Source organism: Semicossyphus pulcher, unplaced genomic scaffold, assembly GCF_022749685.1.
Source record: "Semicossyphus pulcher isolate SPU_LCO1_2020_fin unplaced genomic scaffold, fSemPul1.0.p SCAF_14, whole genome shotgun sequence".
In the NCBI taxonomy this organism is placed as follows: Eukaryota; Metazoa; Chordata; class Actinopteri; order Labriformes; family Labridae; genus Semicossyphus; species Semicossyphus pulcher.
In genome coordinates, this window is record NW_027211648.1 from 833,379 (window position 1) to 857,068 (window position 23,690).

General features: G+C 45.3%; 1 protein-coding gene across 1 annotated transcript; it reads right to left on the reverse strand.

The window, feature by feature from the left end:
• Window positions 1-2,410: 2,410 nt before the first annotated feature.
• Window positions 2,411-23,062, reverse strand: scfd1 (sec1 family domain containing 1). Its single transcript, XM_069661469.1, has 25 exons — window positions 22,985-23,062; window positions 21,868-21,938; window positions 21,661-21,749; window positions 21,176-21,266; window positions 20,819-20,941; window positions 20,552-20,639; window positions 20,190-20,279; window positions 19,403-19,458; window positions 18,788-18,873; window positions 18,568-18,667; window positions 16,621-16,760; window positions 16,381-16,471; window positions 15,169-15,242; window positions 14,341-14,422; window positions 14,144-14,240; window positions 13,981-14,051; window positions 9,399-9,478; window positions 9,197-9,259; window positions 8,796-8,871; window positions 6,597-6,650; window positions 4,765-4,817; window positions 4,628-4,661; window positions 3,904-3,969; window positions 3,170-3,238; window positions 2,411-2,685 (listed from the first exon to the last, which is right to left on the reverse strand). The coding sequence occupies exons 1-25, from the start codon at window positions 23,013-23,015 to the stop codon at window positions 2,662-2,664; spliced, it is 1,899 nt and encodes a 632-aa protein (XP_069517570.1). The 5' UTR covers window positions 23,016-23,062; the 3' UTR covers window positions 2,411-2,661.
• Window positions 23,063-23,690: the final 628 nt, after the last annotated feature.

Sequence of the window (23,690 nt, forward strand, 5' to 3'; positions counted from 1 at the left end):
TGATTTGAACATCAAGTTAAATATTTGTGTAACACACAATAACACAAACAAACAAACAAACCAATTAAGGCAGCAGCAGAGCAGCAGCTCCTGTGTCCTGAGAGGTAAAAATACAGTTTTCTTCAATGGAGTCTGGTTACTTTCACTTTACAGGTTTAACTGCTCCTTTCCTCCTCTTCCTTATTATTATTATCCCCATCTGTGTTCTCCTAACTCTTCCTCTCTCTTTTCCTATCATTTCTTTACCTTCATCTCCTTTTCAATGTCCTCTTCTCCCTCTCCTCATCATCCTTTTTAATTTTTCTCCTCTAATTCTGTATTTTTCTCCTCCTCTTCCTCCTTCCGCTGATTTCTCACCTCCATCAAGTCATCCTTTCCTCTCTTCTTTCCTATCCTCTCATGTTTATCCTTTCTACCTTCCTCTTCTTCTTACTCCCCTTTCCTGTCCTCCTCCCTCCCTTCTGTTCTCGCTCCTCATTATTTCAGCTCTCGGGTCATTAAGTCAACATAACAGAGTCGACATCAGCGACACTGAGCTGGGATTATCTCTGTGTGTGTGTGGGTGTGTGTGTGAGGGCGGGTGGTCTCTGCAGTACAAATAATAGAAACAGAAGCACGTGTTGTCTCACACTGAGCTGAAGTAACAAAGTCTGAGAACAAATGATCGTTCAGGATGTTCCTGTTTTCACTTTCCTCTCCTCAACTCGTCATTTTTACCCCTCATATTTCCATTTTCTCCTCCGGAACTAAACTTTTATCCCTGAAGTGAATCCACTCCTCCTTATACACAGTCGCAAAAACACACCGAACCAGCGTCCTCCCATGCTTCTCCAAGTTCAATGAGAATTCAGGTATTTTTAAACCTGCGCCTATTTTATTTATTTATTAATTATTCATTTTCAGTTTTCTTCAATGGAGTCTGGTTACTTTCACTTTACAGGTTTAACTGCTCATTTCCTCCTCTTCCTTATTATTATTATCCCCATCTGTGTTCTCCTTGTCCTCCCTCTTCTTCTCTCTTTTCCTATCATTTCTTTGTCTTCATCTCCTTTTCAATGTCCTCTTCTCCCTCTCATCATCCTGTTTTCTGTTCATTTTAGTTTTTTTAGTCAGTTTGTACCAGCGACAGGCCTAAACACCCTGTGAGAGCCTCAGATTGATTCTGTTTAGGAGAGGGTTGTGGGTCTCGATCACTTTGTTTGTTATTCGTCGTTTCAGTCACACAATAACACAGTCAATCAAACGAATCGAGACCCACAACGCTCTCCTAAACAGAATCAATCTGAGGCTCTCACGGGGTGTTTAGGCCTGTCGCTGGTACAAACTGACGTAAACGTTGTTTTGGTGATCTGTCCCAATGAGGACATGTTTCCCAGCATCAGTGTGACTTCTGCAGGAAATGTGTTCACGAGTAAATGAGACATGCAGCGAAATCGAGTGTCAGGAGAACGCTCAGTTATCTGAGGGAAGGAATCAGAAAGTTAGTGAACTACTGAACTGCTTTATTTCCCAGACCTATTGCGCCGCGCACACGCACACACACACACACACACACACACACACACACACAGATTAAAATGCCTCGATGACATAATCCTCTGGTTGATCTCTTTGTTTTTGGAGGAACACAGGAGCAGATCTGTACCACACTGTGCCAGGCTGCCTTTAAAGTGATGGATGGTGTGTGTGTGTGTGTGTGTGTGCGGTACCTCAGTTTTCCTGCTCCTCTGACGAGTCGAGAAAGTTTCCAGTCTGCAGGAATGATCAGTGGATGAGTTCAATGAGCCGTGCAGTCACAGAAACAACCCGGCGATGCAGCCAGATGAACTTTTTACAAGTAATGTGATTTCTTCTGATGTCAAACATCAGGTGTTGATATATTTCCCCCCCGAGAGACGGGTCCTAATTAAAGCTGCTGATTGGTCTGTTGAATACCTCAGTGACTTCCTCCTGCCTGACAGGAAGAGAGCGAGCATCACTTCCATATTAAGCAGCTTAATATCATTTTACTTCAACAGCTTGTTGCCTTCTTTACAGTAAATACAAGCAGGAAAGGACACGCTTGTTTCTTGAGGGTAACTAAGGGGCTTCTAACACAGCCAATTAAATGCAACTTTTTTACAGAACTAAGGCCCGGCCCGCACGCGTAGTTCAGCTTTGAAACGGTTTAAATTAATTTTATTATTTTATTTTACTACAATAACAGCCATCATATTTATCAGAGGTGCAAAGGTCAAGGTCCTCATGATTAAGAAACATAGTGAAACTGTCACACACACAAACACACTCACATTAACACACAGATTTGGGAGAAATAGTCCAACTTCCTGCTAACTCTGCGTCAGCTCATGTCGCATCACTGATGTGCTCTATATGAATGTAAATACATAAAGAGAGAGGCTGCTGTGAGTTTAGTCTTTAGCTTTATTAGTGCTGACAGGAAGAGACAGAAATTACAGTGAAGACAGGAAATGTTTAGTCCATTTACAGTTTAATATAAAACAGCTGGAATAAAGAGATCAGAGAGAGGGCGAGAGAGAGAGAGAGAGAGAGGGCGAGAGAGAGAGAGAGAGAGAGAGAGAGAGAGAGAGGGCGAGACAGAGAGAGAGAGAGAGAGAGGGCGAGAGAGAGAGAGAGGTTCACATGTTGTTGGTGTCCACGTCACTTTTGGCCGAGCTGGGAGAGCTGTGGAGCAAAACACCAACGTGTTAAAAAGACGAACTGTTCCTTTAATGTGTTTGTTTGTTTCCTTCCAGCTGCTTGAACTCTTTGAACAGTCTGAGGATCCATTTTTGATCTTTAGTTATCTTGAGAAACATTGTGCTTTTATTTTGAAGGCTTAATGAGGACTGAGCTGAATCCATGAATCGACTTCCTATAATTGGCTGCCTGTTGATCATGTGATTGCAGGTACATCAGGAAGTCGATTATATCCATTGATCAGTTGCCCCAGCATGCACTGGGGCAACTGATCAATGGATATAATTGTTTTGTTTTCCTGCTTTGTGATCATCACACTCACAGACACTTCCTGTTTGTGCTTCACAGAAAAACTTCCAGACCCTTTTTAACCAGCTTCAAAGAACCAACAGACCCAGACTGATAATATATAATCAGGAGGAGGAGCAGGAGGAGGAGGGGGAGGAGGAGACAGGTGTGTGAGTCTCACCTGTTTGATGAACTGAGCAGCGTTGAAGAGTTCACTGCAGCCGTAAACGACCTTCTTCCCCTGTTTGAACTGAAAACACACAAAGTTAGATCTTCATGTTCCCACTAAAGGAGGAGGAGGAGGTGATGGAGGAGGAGGACGAGGAGGAGGAGGAGGAGGTGATGGAGGAGGAGGAGAAGGAGGAGGAGGAGGAGGAGGTGATGGAGGTGATGAAGGAGGAGGAGGAGGAGGTGATGGAGGTGATGAAGGAGGAGGAGGAGGAGGTGATGGGGAGGAGGAGGAGGAGGTGATGGAGGTGATGGAGGAGGAGGAGAAGGAGGAGGAGGAGGAGGAGGAGGTGATGGAGGCGATGGAGGAGGAGGAGGAGGAGGAGGAGGTGATGGAGGCGATGGAGGCGATGGAGGAGGAGGAGGAGGAGGAGGCGGAGGCGATGGAGGAGGAGAAGGAGGAGGAGGAGGTGGAGGAGGCGATGGAGGAGGAGGAGGAGGAGGAGGAGGAGGTGATGGAGGCGATGGAGGAGGAGAAGGAGGAGGAGGAGGAGGTGGAGGAGGTGATGGAGGAGGAGGAGGAGGAGGAGGAGTTGGTGGGTATTGGTGTCATGATAAACATTAAACATGTTAGATGTAACACACTGGCTCTTAAAGAGACAGCAGCGGCTCAGACATCGTGTGCTCTCATCTCTTCACTGATGAAGCGACTCAGCTGCAGCATCATGAGCAGCAGTGCGAGCGTACCTTGGCGTAGTCGACCAGGTTCTGGTACTCGATGTAGTTTCCTCCTCCGACCACGAACACGATGGCCTGAAGCAGAAGCAACATCAGTCACATGATCAACCTGCTTCTGTCTCAGTTTCTGAGGTTTTTCACAATAAAAGCTCTGACAGAAGGGAACTTATGGCTTTTATTGTGAAGGAGTCACTCAGGTTGTTTTAACGTGTCTCTGTGGCGGTCACAGCAGAGAAGAAGACTTTAAGCTACTGAACAAAGACCAAACAGTGCAGGTGTTTTATGAAGGAGGAAAAGGACATGACGGCAAATATCTGGATCCTTTTTAACTTGTGTGTTAATGTGACAGAAAAAAACAGCTGCCAAGGTGGCTTATGGGGGATATTCTGCCTGTCAGGCACAGATATCTGTACCTGATAATCTCCTGTTAAACTCAGGATCAATTCTGACGTGTTCATGATTTTATTCAGATCATTTCTGCCCTGATGGAGATCCTGAGATTAGTTATCGTTCTTTTCCTCCTCACTCTGAGTGCCTGCAGGTTTGATTTTCTGGCTGTTGTTAAGTCACGACCCAACGACTCTTTGAGCAGGAGACAGAATGAAACCTTGAATCTGAAGCTGTTTTTAGACTCTAAAGAGGATCGGTGATGTGCACAATCATTTCCAGTCCCTCCTGTGTTTCTGTTTCTCTCTCTGTTCTGGAAAAATCTCATCCATCAAACGCAGCTCACCTCCTGAAACGGGTTCTTGTTCCTGGGAATGGAGCTGAAGAAAAGAAAGAGGAGGAAGAAGAGGAGTGAAGATGATGAGACATTTCTGAACTCTGGAACTGTTCAGAAGTGATTAGAAATGTGTGTCAGAGTGGTACCTCTCGCTGCCTCGGAGCATCTTTGGGTCGAAGTATCGATAGTCGTCTGTTTCCTGGAAGAAGAACAAAGAGGAACATCAGACGAGCAAACAGCTGCCGTTTATTAAAAGACGAGCGTGAGAGGGAGCGCGGGGAGGAACAACGAGCGGCCGAAGATTTACAGAAAGGTTAGTTATGAAAGGGAGAGGCAGAGGAAACAAGAAGAGGCCCTGATACTGCTCCGTGCGTCCGACGAATAATCTAAAACTAAGCCTCGTTATCTGGAGGTTCACACATAATGATGTTATAATCAAACCTGGGCTCACTCTGTGTTCAGAGACAGTAAACAGCTTCTCGTGGAACTTTCTCAAGCTAATAAATAAGAGCTGATTTTTTCTGTTCCTCGATAAAGGACTCAACAGGTCCTCAACATCAGCCCCTAAACTCTGCAAAGTCCATCTTTCCCAAAGCCTGCAGTTTCATTAGCTGAGTTTTATCTGCAACATGAGACATCTGCTCGTCTGTCGAACTCCCTGAAGCTCCTGAACGGTGCTGATCCTGCACAGGTGGTGACGACAGTTCTGAGGTGTTCACAGTAAAAGCTCGGTGTCTCCTCGCTCAGACAGATCAGAGGCTGACTCCCAGCAGACACGTGTTTGTGATCTGCAGCTTCATGTCAAACGACTTCATCCGACAGTCTGAGGAGAAGCTCGAAACATGACTATGGAATATTTTTATATTTTATTTTTCATGGTTTTATTTCATTTCATCAAATTTGGTCTTTTGTTTCATTTCATTTTGTGTATTTTATATAGAACTATTCCTTTAAATTTTCTGTATCAAGACTTCAATAAAACACACACACACACACACACACACACACACACACACACACACACACACACACACACACACACACACACACACACACGAGAATCTGATAGAGGGAGAATGTTCCGTTTCTTTCATCCTCATCCCAGTCTTCCTCTCCCTCCCCCTTTTCTTCTCCCCTGTCAGACTCACAACAACAGGATCTTTGTTGGCCGTCTGAAACTCCACACGCTGAGAAAACTGCACAGTGTGTGTGTGTGTGGGATGAACACCTGACTTGATCAAAAATTTTCACTCATTCATCCTCGTCACATGTGTGTGTGTCGACCAGCTCACGGTTTAACTGTGGGCAGTGTGTGTGTTATCTAATCTATCACACACACACACAGGAGTTAATATGGGTTAAGGTGATTTCCCAGGATGCACTGCAGTAAGTCAATCACAGCTGAGGTGACAAACTGGTAATAAAAAGTCACTTTAGCTTCATTAACTCTCTCTGCACCAAATTCATCCGCCGCTGAAAATAGATCCTAACAAATGCACTATTTCTTCTGTTTGCTGCAGTGAGCAGCTGTTTGAGGAAACTACTGAGCCTTGTTCTAACATGAATCTACATCTACAAATATATAATATATAAATATATATAAATATATATGTGTGTGTGAGGACTTTACAGTGTTTAGGATGAACCAGTCAGCTCGGAGCTGGTTTCAGTCTGAACATAAGAAAAGCAGAAACATGGCTTCAGATGTTTTTTAAACTTTTCTGTAAAAACACTTAAAATGTTTCTTATAAATGTTTCTGAAATTATAAGAAATGTTTGAGATGTTTGAAATGTTCGTTCACAAACTGGAGACGATGACGGGATGAACCAGGCTGACCTTCACCTGGTGACTGCGATCGTTCATGAAGAAACTTTCACTATCAAAAATGAGCATGTCTGCGAGTCCACACACAAACTGTGGACTGAAGTGAACTGAAAAGACTTTGTGAGATTAACTGACTAATATAAAGTGACTCACAGGATGTGACTTCATCTCCATCAGGTTGTCCAGGATCCGAGTGACCGGAAGGTTCTGGAAGAGAAGACGTAGCTTTAATATCTGCATTCATCATTAAAAATAATTACAGATTGCAGATTTGACTTTCATGCCTTTCCAGAAACCTGGAGTTTGAATCTTCAGCAGAGAGATCAAAGGAAACAATCTCTTCTTCTTCACAGAGTTTGATTAGTCACACGCTGAACGTGTCCACATCGAGCAGTGCTCACAGTAACTGCACCAGAGCTCCGTGAGTTCAACTTCGAACTTTTTACTTTAGTCTGGAAAAATCTATCTAGTCTGGGCGGCACAGTGGTGCAGTGGTTAGCGCTGACACCTCACAGCTAGAAGGTTCCTGGTTTGAATCCCGGTTCAGACGTAGCGGGCCTCTCTGTGTGGAGTCTGCATGTTCTCCCCGTGCATGCGTGGGTTCCCTCCGGGTACTCCGGCCTCCTCCCACAGTCCAAACACATGCTCGTCAGGTTCATTGGTGACTCTAAATGAGCGTGACAGGTTGTCTGTCTCTGTGTGTCAGCCCTGTGATTGACAGGTGACCCGTTCAGGTGTAACCCCGCCTCTCGCCCAATGACAGCTGGGATAGGCTCCAGCCCCCTGCGGCCCTGAACAGGATAAGCGGTGTGGATGATGGATGGATGTATTCAGGAGAGGTAGAAATATTTTGTGGTAAACGATTTACAGTCTTTGAACATCGTTTCTTTTCTCTAGTTTGTATTTGTTGACACAAAGTTGTGAAAGAGTTCACATCAGGTCTAAACAGAAACACCTGCCTGCTGCGCTGTCCACCACAGCTTTGAGTATTGTGGCAAGTTGTTGATCATAATAGTTTGTACTTCATCGGTAATAATCCAGAGTCATCCCGTCTCTGCTGCTCCGGTCTCAGGCCGGTGTTAGGTGAAACTCTGCAGAATCTCTCTTTTAATCTTTGTTTTGTTGGAGTCACTTCTCAGAAATTTGGTGAAGAGTTATTTTCAAATGTTGGAGGCGTGAGCGTGGAAAAGGTCTGTAAATCTGTGTCATCAGCTCCGTCCAGAGCGTTTGTAATGTCCTGGCTGCTCTTCAGTTCAGCTCCTGTATGAAGAAAACAGACAGCACCACCCTCTGAGCGTCTGTGAGGATTATAAATGACTCCATGTTGGTGCCAGTTTCACCCTGAAGCACCTCCATCATCCTCCATGTTGTCATCATCCCCACTGCGGTCCAGGAACGAAAAGTCCATTTACACAAGGAGCGCTTGATGTCACCTCCTGGCGGCTGCAGGCGGGCGGAGTGTGGAGCGGTGGAGCAGGTCAAATAAAGCGAGCAGAGGAATGACCTGCTGTGTTCAGGTGAAGACAGACAGCAGAGGACAGAAGCTGACTGCTGACCGTTACCAAGGACGAGCCGCCATGTTGGAGGACCAACCGCAGGAAAGACACGAAGAAGACAGAGGAGGACTCAAAGGGAAAACATCTCATATTTAAGATAAAGGAGAAAACATTAGGAACAGCCTTTCTCCTCCAACATGGCCGCTTTAGAGTTGGTCAAATGCCGACTTTTCATGTGATTACTGATTAGAGAAGATTATTAAATATGGTCCCTGTTAGCTCCCTGTTAGCTCCCTGTTAGCTCCCTGTTAGCTCCCTGTTAGCTCCCTGTTAGCACACAGTAGCTGCGTCCCCTTTCAGGGGCTGCGTACTACGAAGCACGCATTTCACAGCTGATAGCGTCACAGCGGCGCGTCGAAGGCTGTCTCATTTCAAAGGCTCCTTCAGACGAGGATCCATCGGGTGCATCCTAAGCAGTCCAACGAACCTCAACATTCACTGCACAGCAATTCAAATGAGATGGTGGACTCTCAAGCGGCCAGCTAGCTACCTGTTGCTAGGCGAACGACTCATCCTGTGATTGCATCCTGACGTGAGACACAGCTCTTAGTTAGCAAAGCGGCGACTAGCTCAAACGTCTCATTAGCAGCCTGCTAGCTCATAATGCTAACCCAGCTAATGTTATGATCTCAATCACTGCAGGTAACAACCACAGAGCTCACACGGAGTTAATTACACAAATTATTTAAGTGCACTATAGTTCATAAGCTAAATGCACCAGGAGTTATCACGATCCGATGCAGATGAACCAGTCCACAAACTCGTTGAGCTTCATCAGGTCGAGCAGTGAACTCACATGCTGTTTGATCACCAGGTTCTTCACTCCCTCCATGACAAACTGGGAGCCCGTGTTCATCACTCGGGAAAACAGCCTGAGAACGACAGGAGGAGAGGAGGAGGAGGAGGAGGGAGGAAACAAGGGAGGAGAAATAAAAGGGGGAGTGTAGATGAATAAAGGAGGTAAGAAAGAGAGGAGGAGGAGGAGGACAAGGTTAAGCTGGTAGTCTGAACACGGCCCATCTCAACTGAATGAATTATATGTATTGTCTGTTTCAGCCTGTGCAGAGCTGAGCAGCCGTGTTTAGACGGCTGCTGAAACCAAATCTCTTTTCAAATGAGAGCAGCAGGTTCGTCCAATCAGAGCTGCTGTCAGCTGATCGACGGAGCCGTCACAAGAACATCTTGTTCCTAACTCACCCCATGGGTTTGACTCCACTGTTGCCGTAGTTTGCTGGGGTGGCGGCCATCTTTGTAAACGCCCTGTAAAGGATGAGAGGGAACCAGCACATGACTGACTCTGCTGATAGACAGTAACTGAACCACACTGTTAGTTGGAGTGACCAGAGGTCAGGACTGATCAGGCTCACACTGCTCAAACCTGACGCTGTGACAGACTTACTTCCACTGTTTGATGTAGTTTAGAGGTGAAAGGTCACAGCCTGCGTCCATCAGAGCCGTCTTATACTGCTCCAAGTCCGACTGAAACACACAAGCACACAAACATGAGACAACAAACTCTGGAAACAAACAACAGACAGCTGAAGAGGAGCGAGGGGTCGGCAAACACTACGCTGACAAAGCTAATGTCATGACGCGTGAAAGTGTGTCTACAAAGTGTCTGTGGTTGTTTTTGTAGGACTCAAATCACACCGCAGCGCTCAGAAAGTCCAGCAGCTCTCTGGAGACTCAGCAGCAGATACAGGGGGGAGAAAAGGGGGAGAGTGAGGTCTGAGAGGGGGGAGAGATCAAAGCAGGGAGAGGAAAAGAAAGAGACAGGAGCTGGTCACAGAGGGAGAGGGATGAACACAGATGACAGGAAGAGAGGGAGAGAAAGAGAGAGTGGGTGGTGATGGAGGGTGGGGGGGGTGATCCTGGGATGATCTGTCACTCAGGTGGGCAAAAGAGGGAGAAAAGAAAGAGGGGGGAGCTGTCACACCGTCTGTCAGCAGAGGAAGACGAGGACGAGCTGTGAACCTGAACAGAGCTCGATGAGAAGGCCTCAGAGTGTCAAACAGCAGACTCAACAGGCCACGCCCACTTTTTCAGAAGCTCTTTGCGCTGTTTGAACAGCTGGACCAATAAAAACATCATTATTTCAGGAGGGTTAGCTGAAAACACAATTAATGACCGACAAGAGAAGCACATCTGCACAGAAACAACAGACAGGCCAACTGACATCTGAAGAGTCTCCAGCCGGGCCACAGCGGAGCTCTGAGCTGCAAACAAAGCACTGACCTCGTGTTCCCCGGGTCGTCCTTGAATGTCACTTATGAGTCATTTTTGAACTCTTCTCTTTTTCTTAATCTAACCAGGTAGTGTTGGTGCCTAAACAAAACTGCATCCACTTCACATCATAACCTGTTGTTCCAGGTGTTTCTCAGGTACAAGCATGTAGATATGAGGACGTGTTGGTCGTGTAACAGGTAACAGCTGACCTCTGTATGAGCTGGAGAACTCACCTAAAAAGGTAAGCTAACGCTATCATGGCTTACATAGCCGATGACTGGGTGTGGATGCTGTAATGTTGATGCTAACGAGTTTGTCTCTCTATGATTCAGTTGATGGCATTTCTTCAACATCTTCATGTTGATGTTCACTAAAGGTATGTTATCACATTAACCTGATATAAAAACACTACATTTACCTCGTCAGTAGTGATGTCACTGATTACAGAGAACCTCAGCGAGTGTTGTTATTGGAGGTTCACTGCAGCATTGATGAACAGCCGAGTGTCCTCCAGTAAAAGCTTGGCCCTCTGTTTACCTGATGTTGAATGATCAATGAGTGAATAATAGAGACGGACTGGATTATTTTCACAGGTGTGCAGAGGAGCTCTGTGCCCTCAGCAGCTGCTGGAGACAGACTGACTGACTGCTTCTGCTCTGACTGATTCAAACTGAAGTTTGGGCACGTTTCAAACCTCCTCACTGGATAAGTTGATTATATGTGCTAATGAAGCAAAGACAGAACTCATTGTGCGTTTGTTCCTCAACCTCAAACTCAATAGTCGCTGTCATTTCATGAAGGATGAGTCGTGTTTTCTGCCAAACTAAACCTGTTCCAGCTGTGTTCCTGTTACAGGAACTCTGAGCAGGTCTCTGAGAGACGCTTGGCCACCTTTGTTCTGCTTCGGGATCATGATGAAATTATGAACATGGTAGAGCCAAGAAGATGCTCTCCATCTTCTTGGCGTGTCCATAATGGAGCTATTGATCTTTAAGATGCAGTTTCAGGGACTCGAGGCCGACTTGGAACCATGTTTAAAAAACACTTCTGCTGTTTGCCAATCCGCAGCTGGTGATGTAAGCGTCCCCTGAGCTGTTTGACTTTGAGCATCAGTGAAAACGCCTGGCCGGGACGACGGGAGGAAACGGAGGACAGTCATCCAAGATGCAGAGAGAACTTTGGTTCTGTTGAATTTGTCCAAAGAGACGGAGCTCAAGAGGAAAACCTGAACTCAACTACCTTTGAGGAGAAACCACCCGAGCCTGGGGCCTGACAGGTCTCCTGCTAGCCGACAACGTGTTCTTGTTGACAGTCTGCTCGGTAGAGGTGATTCTGTCTTCTTTTGCTCTGACAGAACGGCTCCGAGTGACGTACCCGACATGTTGATGTCATTTTGTGGTGGTAGTGGTTTAAGGGGGGAGACCATGACGTCCTCAGTCTTACCCGACCCGACTGGAGCGCTAAAGGTGTCTAATGCATTCATTTCACTTTCATCACAAACTATTACAGTGTTGAAAGTTTGATCAGGTGATCTTTAGTGTTTCATTGGTTACATACATTTCTTAAATAATTCCCCTCAAATCTAGTCTGAAAGCCAAACACCTTCACGTCTGTGTTCAGAGCATCTCCTGTCCCCTCACAGCTGGTTAACCTCCCCTCCTCCTCCTGAGCTGTGTCTGATCAACTCTCCTGCTGCTTCCAGCTCCTTCAGGCTGACCAGAGCCCAGTGTGATGAGCTGTTAGCTCGGATCAGTACCAGGATTTCTCCGATGGACACCAACTACCGGCGTTCTGTTTCAGCTGTGGAGCGCCTGTCCGTCTGTCTCCGCTGAGTGGCAGTTTCACTGTATCTAGCAAGTCACAGGTGGGCTGAGATCTGTCTCACTACAGCGCTATGAAGCCACAACAAACAGATGTTACTGAGATTTAATGACAATAAACAGGCTGAGAGGATGCTGAGAGAACTACATCAGGAGGCAGGGTGGTAAACAGAGTTCATGCTGTGTCAGGTCTGTCTGTGAGACGACAAGAACACGACTTAAAATGACTGTTTTCTGAATGGAGTTTGGTTTGACCGTTTCTAATTCAACGTTCACATCCAGATCTCCATCGTTTTTTTACTGCTGTAGTGATTTGAGACTTAAAGAGAACGAGCTCACTCTGGATCGGATCAGTATTTGATATTTTCATGAACTCTTTGTCTCAATCTGTGATTCTGTTCTTAAACTTTTAACTACCTTTATACATAACCAGCTTTCCATGCTTGTCCTTAAACGCAGCATTAAATCTGACTGAATACCTTCATTTGAATAAAAATCTTTGTCCGACAGCTGTCTCCTGACCTTTGACCCTGACGGTGACAGTGCTGGAGGTCTGTTTTGTTGAGAGGAAAGTTGTTCCATCTCGTCACCCCAGAGGAGAATGAGGAGCTCTGTCTTGTCGTTAATTTCCCTCTAACCCACAGATCTCATCTCCCCTCAGCGTCCCCGTTCTGTTCCTGGAAGTAAACACTGAACCACAGAGTGTCACAGTCTCTTCTTCACTTTGAGGTTTTATTTGGCAGCACTGAGCCGCTCAGGGACGAGAAACTAAACCACAATCCTCATGTCACTGTATCATCTCCTTTAATACATCCCAGAAAACACTCAGCGTCCCCGTAACAAACCCTGCTCCTGCTCCTGCTCCTGCTCCTGCTCCTCCAGGTGCCAAAGCTCACTTTCTGCTCCTGTCACAGAGAGAGCACGGCAGAAGGAATAACCCCTTAACCTGATGCTATTTCTTTTATTAATATGATGTAGCTGTGGCCTACCTGAGACTCACGACTAGGTTTGTTTACTAAGCAGGGAGGGAGGCAAACATCTGCCCTGGGAAACATCAGAATAAAAGCATCGTGTCCAAACGAGGGGAGTCTCTTCCCAGAGATGCCAGATCAGGCTTTTATTTTGAAAAGCATACCGGTTGGTTTACATCGATAGTTCTTTTGCCTGTGACATGTTCAACAGATTACAGATATTCATACTGCTGACGTGAGGTCAAATAGGATTCATGTCTGTCGTGTATGTAGGTACAGCTTTTAGGGGCACCATGGTGAAAGTGCTACAAAATGTGGCTAAACAGACGCAGAGGAGACGTGACCTTAACAACATGGAGGACGCGTCCACATAGCCTAAATGAGCTCCACCACCTTCCTGTAGATCGGCTGTGGCTGGACTGAGCTCTGCTCTGTGTGCAGTGTTGTGATCGTCTCCTGAACTGCTCCGCCTCGACTTGAGGAGAACAACTGACACGTCTGAGCCAAGTGTTGGCGGTTACGGTAAACCAGGTTCAGGGCTGGTTTGGTGACTCATAATGAAATACGATGACAGCTCCAGTAACACACATCAGAAGACAGCGAACACATCCATCAGAGCAGCGGGTTGGAAACAACGTTCTGTTTTTAGTTTCTGGAGATGCAAAGTGGCATCGGAGCCGATTGAAAATAAAAACACGGAAAATATTTGGACGCTGAAAAAAAAAGAGGCCGTTTCCTCAAAGAGCCAGACTTTACTCATGGATGTTATTAGTTACACTGACTTAGCCCGCTGTGAAAGGAATCATTGTTGGACCCACTCATGGGAACAGCTCCTCTACAGTCAGAGCTTCGTCCACAGGTTTCAACAGAGCGAGTTCAGGTGTAAATCCAGAGGGGACAGTGGATGCACACATGATGTAAGAGAATCAGTGTGTGTGTGTGTGTGTGTGTGTGTGTGTGTTACCTCTGACGGAGCCTGCTGAGCAGCGATGTAGTAGATGAGGAAAAGTCTCATTTTGTCTTCTGGGGTCCCGGCTGATGAACACAAACATGTACACACAGATTAGTTAGTCTGATCTGTAAGTAAAGGTGTGTGTGTGTGTGTGTGTGTGTGTGTGTGTGTGTACCATCTGGGTCACTGATGATGTCCAGCAGGGACTTGTCTAAGGTCGACTTGCTCATCAGTTTCTCTTCATACTCAAAGTAAACGTCCAGTTTACGACTCTGAGGACACAAACAGACTCGAGTTACACGACAGGAAGGACTCTCACTTTCACTCGGTGTGACCTGCAGCGTAACGCCGAGGTTTGGAGCTGCGGTGTACCTTGATGTGGTCGAGGACGGCCGTGGCCACGTTGGTGTGCAGGTCGATCAGTCTTTTCTTCTCCAGCAGCTCAGGCAGAGAGCTGCAGCACGCAAACAAACAGAGAAAAACAACCTGAGTTTGTCACGTTCTTATTTGTTGGACAAGATCACAAAGGAAAACCTCTCCATCACACAAAAATCCTCCAGCTGGTTGTTTCACACACAAACAAAACCCGTCTCCATTCTACACTTTAATTAAATTCCTCTTCAGCTGTTTCCTGAGATGTTCTGCTTCTGGTTGTGTTGTCAAAGGAAAGGACGGCATGCTCTCCTCTTGTATCAGCTGGGAGGTAAACATGTGAGCTGGTGGGGGGTTGGAAGTAAACACCATACTGCATGTGTGATCCCCCAGGTCCCGTTTTTCTTCATGTATAACAAATAAAGGTGGTCGGGCTTTCAGTGTGTCTTTGACCCTGAGCTGCAGATGACCCGCCCTGCACTTCTCAAGAGTTTTCTCCATCAACAATCACTGGACAAGGAGCCACGGTCCAACGTCGAACAGTGTTTTTAAGTGCCCTCAAAAAAACTACCTTTCCGTCATATTCTGTAACATTTAGGAAGTCAGTGAGAGCCAATAATTAGTCAAACAGGAAGTCTCACAGACATGCTGCCAACCATCTCAGCTGAAGGAGGAATCGACTGAGCATGCTCTGTGGGCCCCAAGATGCACGGGCATGAAAGTACGCGCTCCTTGTTTTATTTCACGTGTTTAACTTTGTAAGAATGTTCAGTGAAAAGCTGTGATGTTGCTGGTTACTTAGGAGGATGGAGACACTGCGTTCAGTACCTGACAGCAGAGGTGAGCTTGGCTGTGTTATCTGACAGCATGCTGATGGCTCCTTCATCCTCTCCCTCTAAACCCTGCAGAGACACACGCACACGCACACGCACGCACACGCACACGCACACACACACACACACACACACACACACACACACACACACACACACACACACACACACACACACACACACACACACACACAGAACATTAAAGAGTTAAACTGTGATAAACTGTCGCTGTGACATTCAGACGATGTAAATCCTTCCTGCAGTGTTGAACTCACTGTTAGCTCCGTATCTCTTCATTGAACCCTTGTTAGTCACTCTGACATCATCTTTAACATCTTCAACGTGCCCTTCAAAACTGAGCCGTGACCTTCCAACATGATCTCAGAGAAGCAGATCCGTCGGCATGACCCTGGGACTTGGGATGGTTTTAAAATGACCTTTGTAACTCTGCCAGGATTTAAAGACTTGGACATGATCGATGAGACTTTGAGACTCTTGGGTTTTATCTTTATAATTTGGACATGACCTTTGTGACACGGTGCCTGAGACAAGCTTTCGGAGACTCGGGACATTTCAGATATAACCATGGAGAGATTATCTTAGATATTTAAGCTTGAGTCTCAGGTCGGATCAAAGAGACTTGGATTTGATCCCTGGAGCTAGAAAATGTCTCTGAAGACTGATGGCTAAAAAATGAGCGCGGGGATGTGGATATCATCCTGGAGACCTGGACATGATCTCAGGGCGACAGCTGGGCCTCTAAAGGCGTTAAAGGTTTTGGTTGGACGTCTTAAACGTGGCCGTTATCTTAGAGAAGCAAATATTACTTTGGGAACGTCTGCTGATACGACCTTGGCTTTTTGGACATGACTCGTGATTCTGACTTAAAGTTTGTGACTTGGCAACAAAGACTGAACAGACTTTGGACATTTCCTTTGAATGTAATGAGGCGAACTCAGAGACTCAGAAAACCACTGGAGGGTTAAACCTGATCTGTAAGTGATCTAAAGGAAGTTGGGACGTCAGGCCTTAAAGATGACTTTGAAGACTTAGACAGGAGCTTGTGGACTCCACCTTTAATATCACTACTTAGACGGGAGCATTGAACCCTGAAGATGACCTCTGTGAGGCAGATAAGACCTCTGACTCGGACTTGAGTTGTGGCTAGTTCATTAAAGACAGACACATGTCGAGACGTGTGTCTCACCATGATGCTCTTCAGGCGTTTGACTTCGTCCTCCTGGGCTCTGTAGGTGTCCAGCTCCTCCTGGACCGACTCGGCCACCTCTGGGAACGGACTGTAACACAAACACACACAACCTCAGCGTCAGACAGAACAACCCCGGCAATGGGACCCTGAAGAGTGTCCCCCATAAATCAGGTGAGATCTCAATGAACAGATATTCTTTGAATTAAACACTGTGTAACGGTGAACCATCTCTCTGACCTGCCCTTGTGTTTCTGCCAGAACTTGTCCGCAGCAGTCAGGTCGTAGGTTTTCCTGTTCTTCTTCTTTGGTCTGGCACCGGCAGGAGATGGCTCCGCCCCCGCGCCCTCCTCCATCACCACCCTGTTCAGCTGGAAGTCCTGAAGAAGAAGCACACATATTGAAGATTTGTTCCACCGAGTGTAAGGTTGTCTTTGAGGTGTAAACACATGAGCAGTGACTCTCTTGGTTGTCTTGGCAGGTAACATGGTCCGTCTCTGCCAGCACCTGTGAGAGGTTCATCATAAACCCACAGCTGACGCAGTTTTCTGTCTTTTAAATGTTTTAAATGATCTAAATCAGCCTTTCAAGTCTTTTGAATTCACTAAATCGAGTGTGAAACCAATAAAAACCAAAGATGTCCTCATCTCACTTCAGTTTATGCTTCTGATCGTCCTAAAATCCCAAAGTGGTTCTGAGACACTTAATGAATCGAACAGCTGATCCAGGACCAGCAGAAGACACCCAGAGAGCGCTGCGGTGTGAAACACGTCTGGGATGAAGTCCCGACCAAAGACAGGCCCACCTTCAGCACATCGATACTGATTACACCACAGTGAGTCCCGACAGGAGCTGACAGGGAACAAATCCTCGTCCCAAACACAGCAGATCATAATAGGCTGTTTCCATGGGAACAGAGGAGGGATGAGGGGGGAGATCCAGCGCTGGGATCCCGTCTCCTGCTGAGTGGTGGCTGGCTGTGTTCAGACTTTTGACATATTTATAGGAAAAACAGGAGAAAGATGGAGAGTGTGCAGCCAGCGAGAGGCAGCGCTGCCATCTGGACCGACCTCACCAAAACAAAAAGCAGATCAAGGTCTGGAGTCTGGACGAGCCAACAGAGCGAAGACGTCAGAGAGCTAAATTATTTAACCTGTTTCTAAAACAAATTGACGAGTTTACAGTGTCGGTTTCTTTCTCTGTCTGACTCATGAAGAGCCGACAGTACAACTTGTTTCTGTCCTGCCCTTCGCTTGGCTTGTCTGTGATTTTGATTCTCGAATGCTCTTTGTACGACTGCGTTTCTTCATCTAACTCCACCGCTGCCTGCTGGTGTTGTTGTTCCTCTCTTTTTCAGCCTTTTCATGCAAACGAGAGTGAAAATGAGAACGTGTGAATGTGAGACATGTGGTCGCTCTGCAGAGAGACAGGCACCGAGGTTAGCCGAAGTCTTTCTCTCTCCTCTCGCTCTTTTTATCAGAGATCTCCCTTTAAGGAAAAATGTGTCATGAAGGAGGAATATGAGACTAAAGGACGTGTTGAGGATGAAGTTTTCATGCTGTGCCGGTGCAGGTGTGTGTGTATCTTTGTGTGTGTGCGGGTGCTGATGACGTGTTACATAACACATCCATGTAACGCTACATTCCAGTGCTGTCAGTATTAACCTCAGCACCTCAGCAGCTGACAGCGCTCTGGCTCTGCATGAATTAGTCTGTGTGTGTGTGTGTGTGTGTGTGTCTTTGGGGATCCCTGACACACGCACACGCACACACACACACACACACACACACACACACACACACACACACACACACACACACACACACACACACAGTTGCAATGTTAAACAAAAGGAACAGCTGCTTTTTGTTTGATTGAAAGGTTACCGTCCTTAAAGAGGATCTGTGTCGCTCATCTTCTCTTTGTCCCAAAACAAACAAACCATTTCCTGTTTGTTTGATGAAACTACAGTCAGCAGCTGTTTGAGGAAATACCTGAGGATGTTTCATATTTATTTATTTAAAGTCTTCAGAAGGAAGCACCGGGCGTATTGAGAGGTGAACGAGCACATTGTTCCACGTCCGTCCAGACTTTAAACATGTCTGTTTTTGATATTGAAGTGTGAGCAGTCATGTTTTTTATGAATGTGCATGAGCTCGTTCTGAGACAGGTAACTTGACAGCTCACCAGGACATCGTGGATCAGCGCCTGATAGGTCCAGGTGTGGTGGAGGGGCGTGGCCATGTCCACGTTACGATCAGCCAGCACGAACAGAGGCCGCTGGAAACTGCAGAGGAGCAAAAAACAAATAGTGTAATTACACACAGAGGCCAGGCCGGATCTGCTGGTGTTACAGCACTGCATTATGGGAAGAGTAGTTTTAAATTACATTCAGCTGATTGTTTACCTGAACTGTCCGGCGGCCATGTTATCTCCAGTGAAGAGGCTGTTTCTGGCGTCCCGCAGGTTCTCTCTGAGCTTCTTATCCAACTTCTACAACACACACACACACACACGCACACGCACACGCACACACACACACACACACGCACACGCACACGCACACGCACACGCACACGCACACGCACACGCACACACACACACACACACACACACATTATAGTGATATTGTAATTTAAAGGTGATGTGTTTCTCTCTTATTACTGTGAACTTTTTTATCATTATGGATTTGATGATGAGAAACTGTTAGAACAATTAAGGCCGATAAGTTGGATGAAAATTAACTTGAATGGTGTTTAAACTTAAAAACTGTGTTTGTATCTGAAGTTCCTCTTTTCATCGCTTCACGTCGTCGTCAGTCCTGTCCCTCGGCACCATGTCTCACTCTGCACAGTCACTGACTGTTATCTGCTGTACTTAGTACACTATTGAGAAGTACCTCAGACAAACCCGATCTATCCCTTTCATAGAGAAAAGAGTCCAAATATGACTTATGAGTTAAATGAAAACTGATGTTTTGTCAGTGAATGACTCTGATTGGCTGACGTCAGCATGAACTCACCACAGCAACCATCTCTGCTGCGTTTCCTCGGGGGCAGCGAATGATCGGCACCGCACCTGATCAGCGAACACAACATCGTCACACACATGAAAAGATTGAATAAAATATTCAATGCAACAAAAAACCTTTTTAAATCACAAGCATCATTATGATGTGGTTATTCTGACAGAGATTTAAGTGAACAGCTCCACCTGCTGGACAGAAACGGAAGCACACAGGCAGGTCGGATACGAACGAGGAAGATGTTTTTCTTATTCTAAATACCAAGTCATTATAACGTGTCTGTGTGGGAAAAAGTTGCTATTTTGTTTATTCAAAGTCACTGAATCACTGTAAAAAAACATTTGCTGAATAACTCGTTCCAACCTTTATGCAGCCTCTTACGATAGAGGCATTTCAGTCGTTTTTTCCTTATCTGAATCAAGGGTCTTAAGATACAGGGTGTCGGACTTTGGACAGTTTGTAGAGCTCTCTGAGGAAAATTGCAGTTTGCCACTGACTTGATTCGACTCTCTGACATGAGTGGAGGCTTAGAGCCTCCACACAGGGAGGTTAGAAGAACTAAAAGAAGTTGATAAAACTATTTCTGTCTGCTTTTAATGACAAGAAAGCTTAGAGGATGGCCATGCCGACAGACACGCTCAACAGCCTGGTCAGACTGAGCTGACTGAGCTTTTACATTATGGCACAGAGTTATCCAGTCCTGGTAAATACAGTGAAGTTAACGCTGAAAATATCAGAACCCTCACAGTGAACCTGAGAGCTGCGGCTCGTCACACAAACTCACCCAGAGTGACGAAGAAGCAGAAGAGACTGTCCACGATGGTGTCCATGATGGCCTCCATGTCTGTGTCCTGGATGTCGGCTCTGTTGATGGCTGCAGGGGAGACACACAAACGGTTTTACTGGATCTTGGACTTCAAAATGTTTTGTTCCTTTGTGTTTTAAAGTTTAAAGGTGATTTTAAAGAAAAAAGAAAAGGTGTGTTTACTGTTTTCAACAAATATGTGATTTAAGTCACCTTCAGGGACGGACACTAGACGTAAGTCTCCAGGGGTATTTATAAATACCCCAAAATTGACCGAAGTAAACACAGGTGTGTGTGTGTGTGTGTGTGTGTGTGTGTGTGTGTGTGTGTGTGTGTGTTACCGTGGTATGAGATGAGCTCCTTGTTTTGATGGCAGAGGACGAACATGTCGTCTTCCAGAGTGATAAAGTTCAGGTACTGATCATACACCTAAAAACACACACACATATAACACTTTTATAATCCACCTCCATCACATTATATACTGATGTATAATTTGTGGCCTTTCTTTGTAAAGGTTCTCGTGCTCCAACATACTGTTCATGTTTATATATGGAGACTTATGTAGTGCATAATGTCACACTGCATCATAGAGTAACCACTGTTACCTTGGTGACTTGAGTGACGGCGTTAGCAGCCAGAGCGGCGCTGGCGATGTCCTCCAGTTTACTTCTGCTGATGGCAGAGATGAAGTTCAGGAAGTACGACTCATACAGCTGGTTCCTCAGATCCTACATACACACACACACACACACACACACACACACACACACACACACACACACACACACACACACACACACACACAGACAGACAGACAGACAGACAGACAGACAGACACACACACACACACACATTATAAATTACAAATTGACACAAAAAAGCTTAATGTGAGAATGCTAACATGCTAAGCACCACTTGATTGGACTGAGATGAGCAGCTAAGACCTCCTGCTGTGTGAGTACCTGGCATATCCTGTCGATGTTCTCCTCTGTGGGCATGACGAAGTAGATGGCTGGAACCTCTGGGATAGGATCTCTGTCTGAGTGAAGCAGACTGAAAAAAAACACACAAACTTTATTAAACTTTGTTTGAGTCATAGCTTCAAAACCTGAAACAGACAGTTTCTATCTTTAGCTGAGTTAACACTGAAGGAACTTTCCCCAGGACCAGGAACCTTATTGCATTTCCACCAGAGGGACCGTGGTCTAAATTAAGTTCCTGGGACATTATTTTAACCCTCCTCTGTCTCAGCTGGGGGGGGTAGTACTGAAAAGGGTACCGGAATGGGGCTCGGAGCTTCTGATTACTTGCAGTATTTTTAACCTATTTCTTTGGTATTGAATCTTTTAGTTCCGTGGAAAGTAAACTAAAAGTCCAGGGTACTTTGGCTGAATGTGAAACCTTTGTGAAGAAGGATTTGAGACATGGGAACATGTGTGTGTCTTACAGGTGCAGGGTGATGCCCATGTCTCTGAGCTCTTTGACAGACAGCAGCGGGGAGATGATGTCCTGGCCGAACCGGTCGTATATCAACACCTGAACACACACAGACAGGATGGAAGATCAACGTCTGTAGTACGACATGGATTTTATTCCGACATGAAGAAAGTTAGGACAAATATTGAGTCTCTGAGTGTGTGTGTGTTTGTTTTACCTTCCATACGGGCTCAGCTGTTGTGTTCTTCAGAGGAGGAGCGTTGAAGTTCAGCATTCGCTTCAGAGCGACTGCAGGAACAAACACACACATCGTTCACACACCCACAGCACCATGAAAATATTTCATTTTTATAACATTAAAGCATACATTAGGCTGATATGATATGATGCAGTGCTTTATTACTAAACTACAGCTAGTATAGATAAAAGCTCCATATTGTCCAACTCAAACATTAAAATGCACATACATGTAATAGTTAGTAATAAAAAACACTTTGTCATCTGTACAACACAGTGAAAGCTGTCCTACTGCATAAAGAGTACTTTTACTTTACATACTTTGAGTACATTTGGCTAATACTTCTGTACTTTAACTTGGAGTATGTTTAGACAACAGTATTTCTGTTTTTACTTAGGTTGCGGATCCAAGTACTTTTTCTTACACTACTTTAATATCTTAAAAGATAGATTTTTTGGGGGGGTGAAAACATATTTTGAAATAGAATAGATAGAATATCTTTATTGTCATTGTACATGTACAACGAAATTAAGTGCAAACCTTATTTGTGCAAACAGACAAATGTAGTTCTTCTCAGTCCCTATGTTTTATCGTTTAAAAGCACACAGTTGCATTATACTCTGGTTACAACGCACAAACATTGACACCACACAGTTAAGAGTGTAATGGAGGGAAGGAAGGCTTTGAGATTCTCAAAATGTTACATTTTTAGAGAATAAACGAGTTCTTTACTGGTGGCTGCAGGCTAGCTTCACCTAGCTAACACTGGCATTAGAAAGCTAGCAATACCGTTAGCCAAGAAGCTTAGCAGCTATCTAGATTTTTTGCTAACTGGTAAACACTCTAATTAGTCTGTCTGTTTATGTAGGAGTATGAAGAGTTTCGGTATCTGTAGTGAAACTGAAACGTCAGTTAATCAGTTCAACTGGCGGCTAGTTAGAAAAGCCGATTGGTTGGTTAGCTGGTTAGAGAGATGACAGTCCAGAATAAATCTCTCCTTTTAGACTCAGTATAGTTTAAACTATCCGCAGCCCGTGAACGCCGCTGTCTGTCCCTGAAAAACAACCGTTAATAAAGAAAACTCGGTTTGACAAACCCGTCTGCTTCTCCCGGACGGACGCCGCCATGTTTGATGTTGTTGGTGGTGACGGAGCGTCCGATGACGTGGCAACAGGCCGACGTGAGCTGGCCGTTAGAGAGGAGAGAATAAGTGAGAGGTCTCACTCTGACAATGTTTCCAAAGATCAAACATGCATTCATACTGTTATCAATGAGAGGAAGTAAATTAAGGAGGTCTCACTCATTCATTGCTTTTAGAAACCAACAGAGGAACGGTTCCTTTTTTGGTATATGCCTTTTAAATTTGAACCTTTCACTGATGGAATAATATTTCATTACTTATTTAATTATTCCTCCTTTTATTGCCAGTTGAATATATTAAATAATACATAATTAGTAGGTTTTTGTATTCATTAATCTGCAGAGATGTGGACTTGAGACTTGGACTCAAGTCGACTCGAATCACTGTTTTAATGACTTGGACTTGATTCGACAAAAAATAAATGACTTGAGACTTGACTTGACGCGTGATGACTCAGTTTGACTTGCGTGTGTTCATAAGTTTGAATGTTAGCTGTTAAATACAAAATGATAAAATGCAGTGTTGTCAAGTTTCTATCTAACTATCAGGTATGTACGCAGCGCAAACTGGGAATCATGATTGGTCGACTCAAAAAGCTCCCCGGTATGTGATTCTTTTCCTCTTTATAAAGACCGGATACTACAGGTAAGAGTGCTGGATC

Excerpts from the sequence above, each read along its gene's own strand:
- scfd1 (XM_069661469.1), bottom strand. The coding sequence starts at position 23,015 with ATGGCGGCGTCCGTCCGGGAGAAGCAGACGG. Across the intron at positions 21,939-22,984 it reads CGTCCGGGAGAAGCAGACGG|TCGCTCTGAAGCGAATGCTG; the intron begins GTTTGTCAAACC and ends TTGTTCCTGCAG. Across the intron at positions 6,651-8,795 it reads ACCTGGTGATCAAACAGCAT|AACCTTCCGGTCACTCGGAT; the intron begins GTGAGTTCACTG and ends CTTCTCTTCCAG.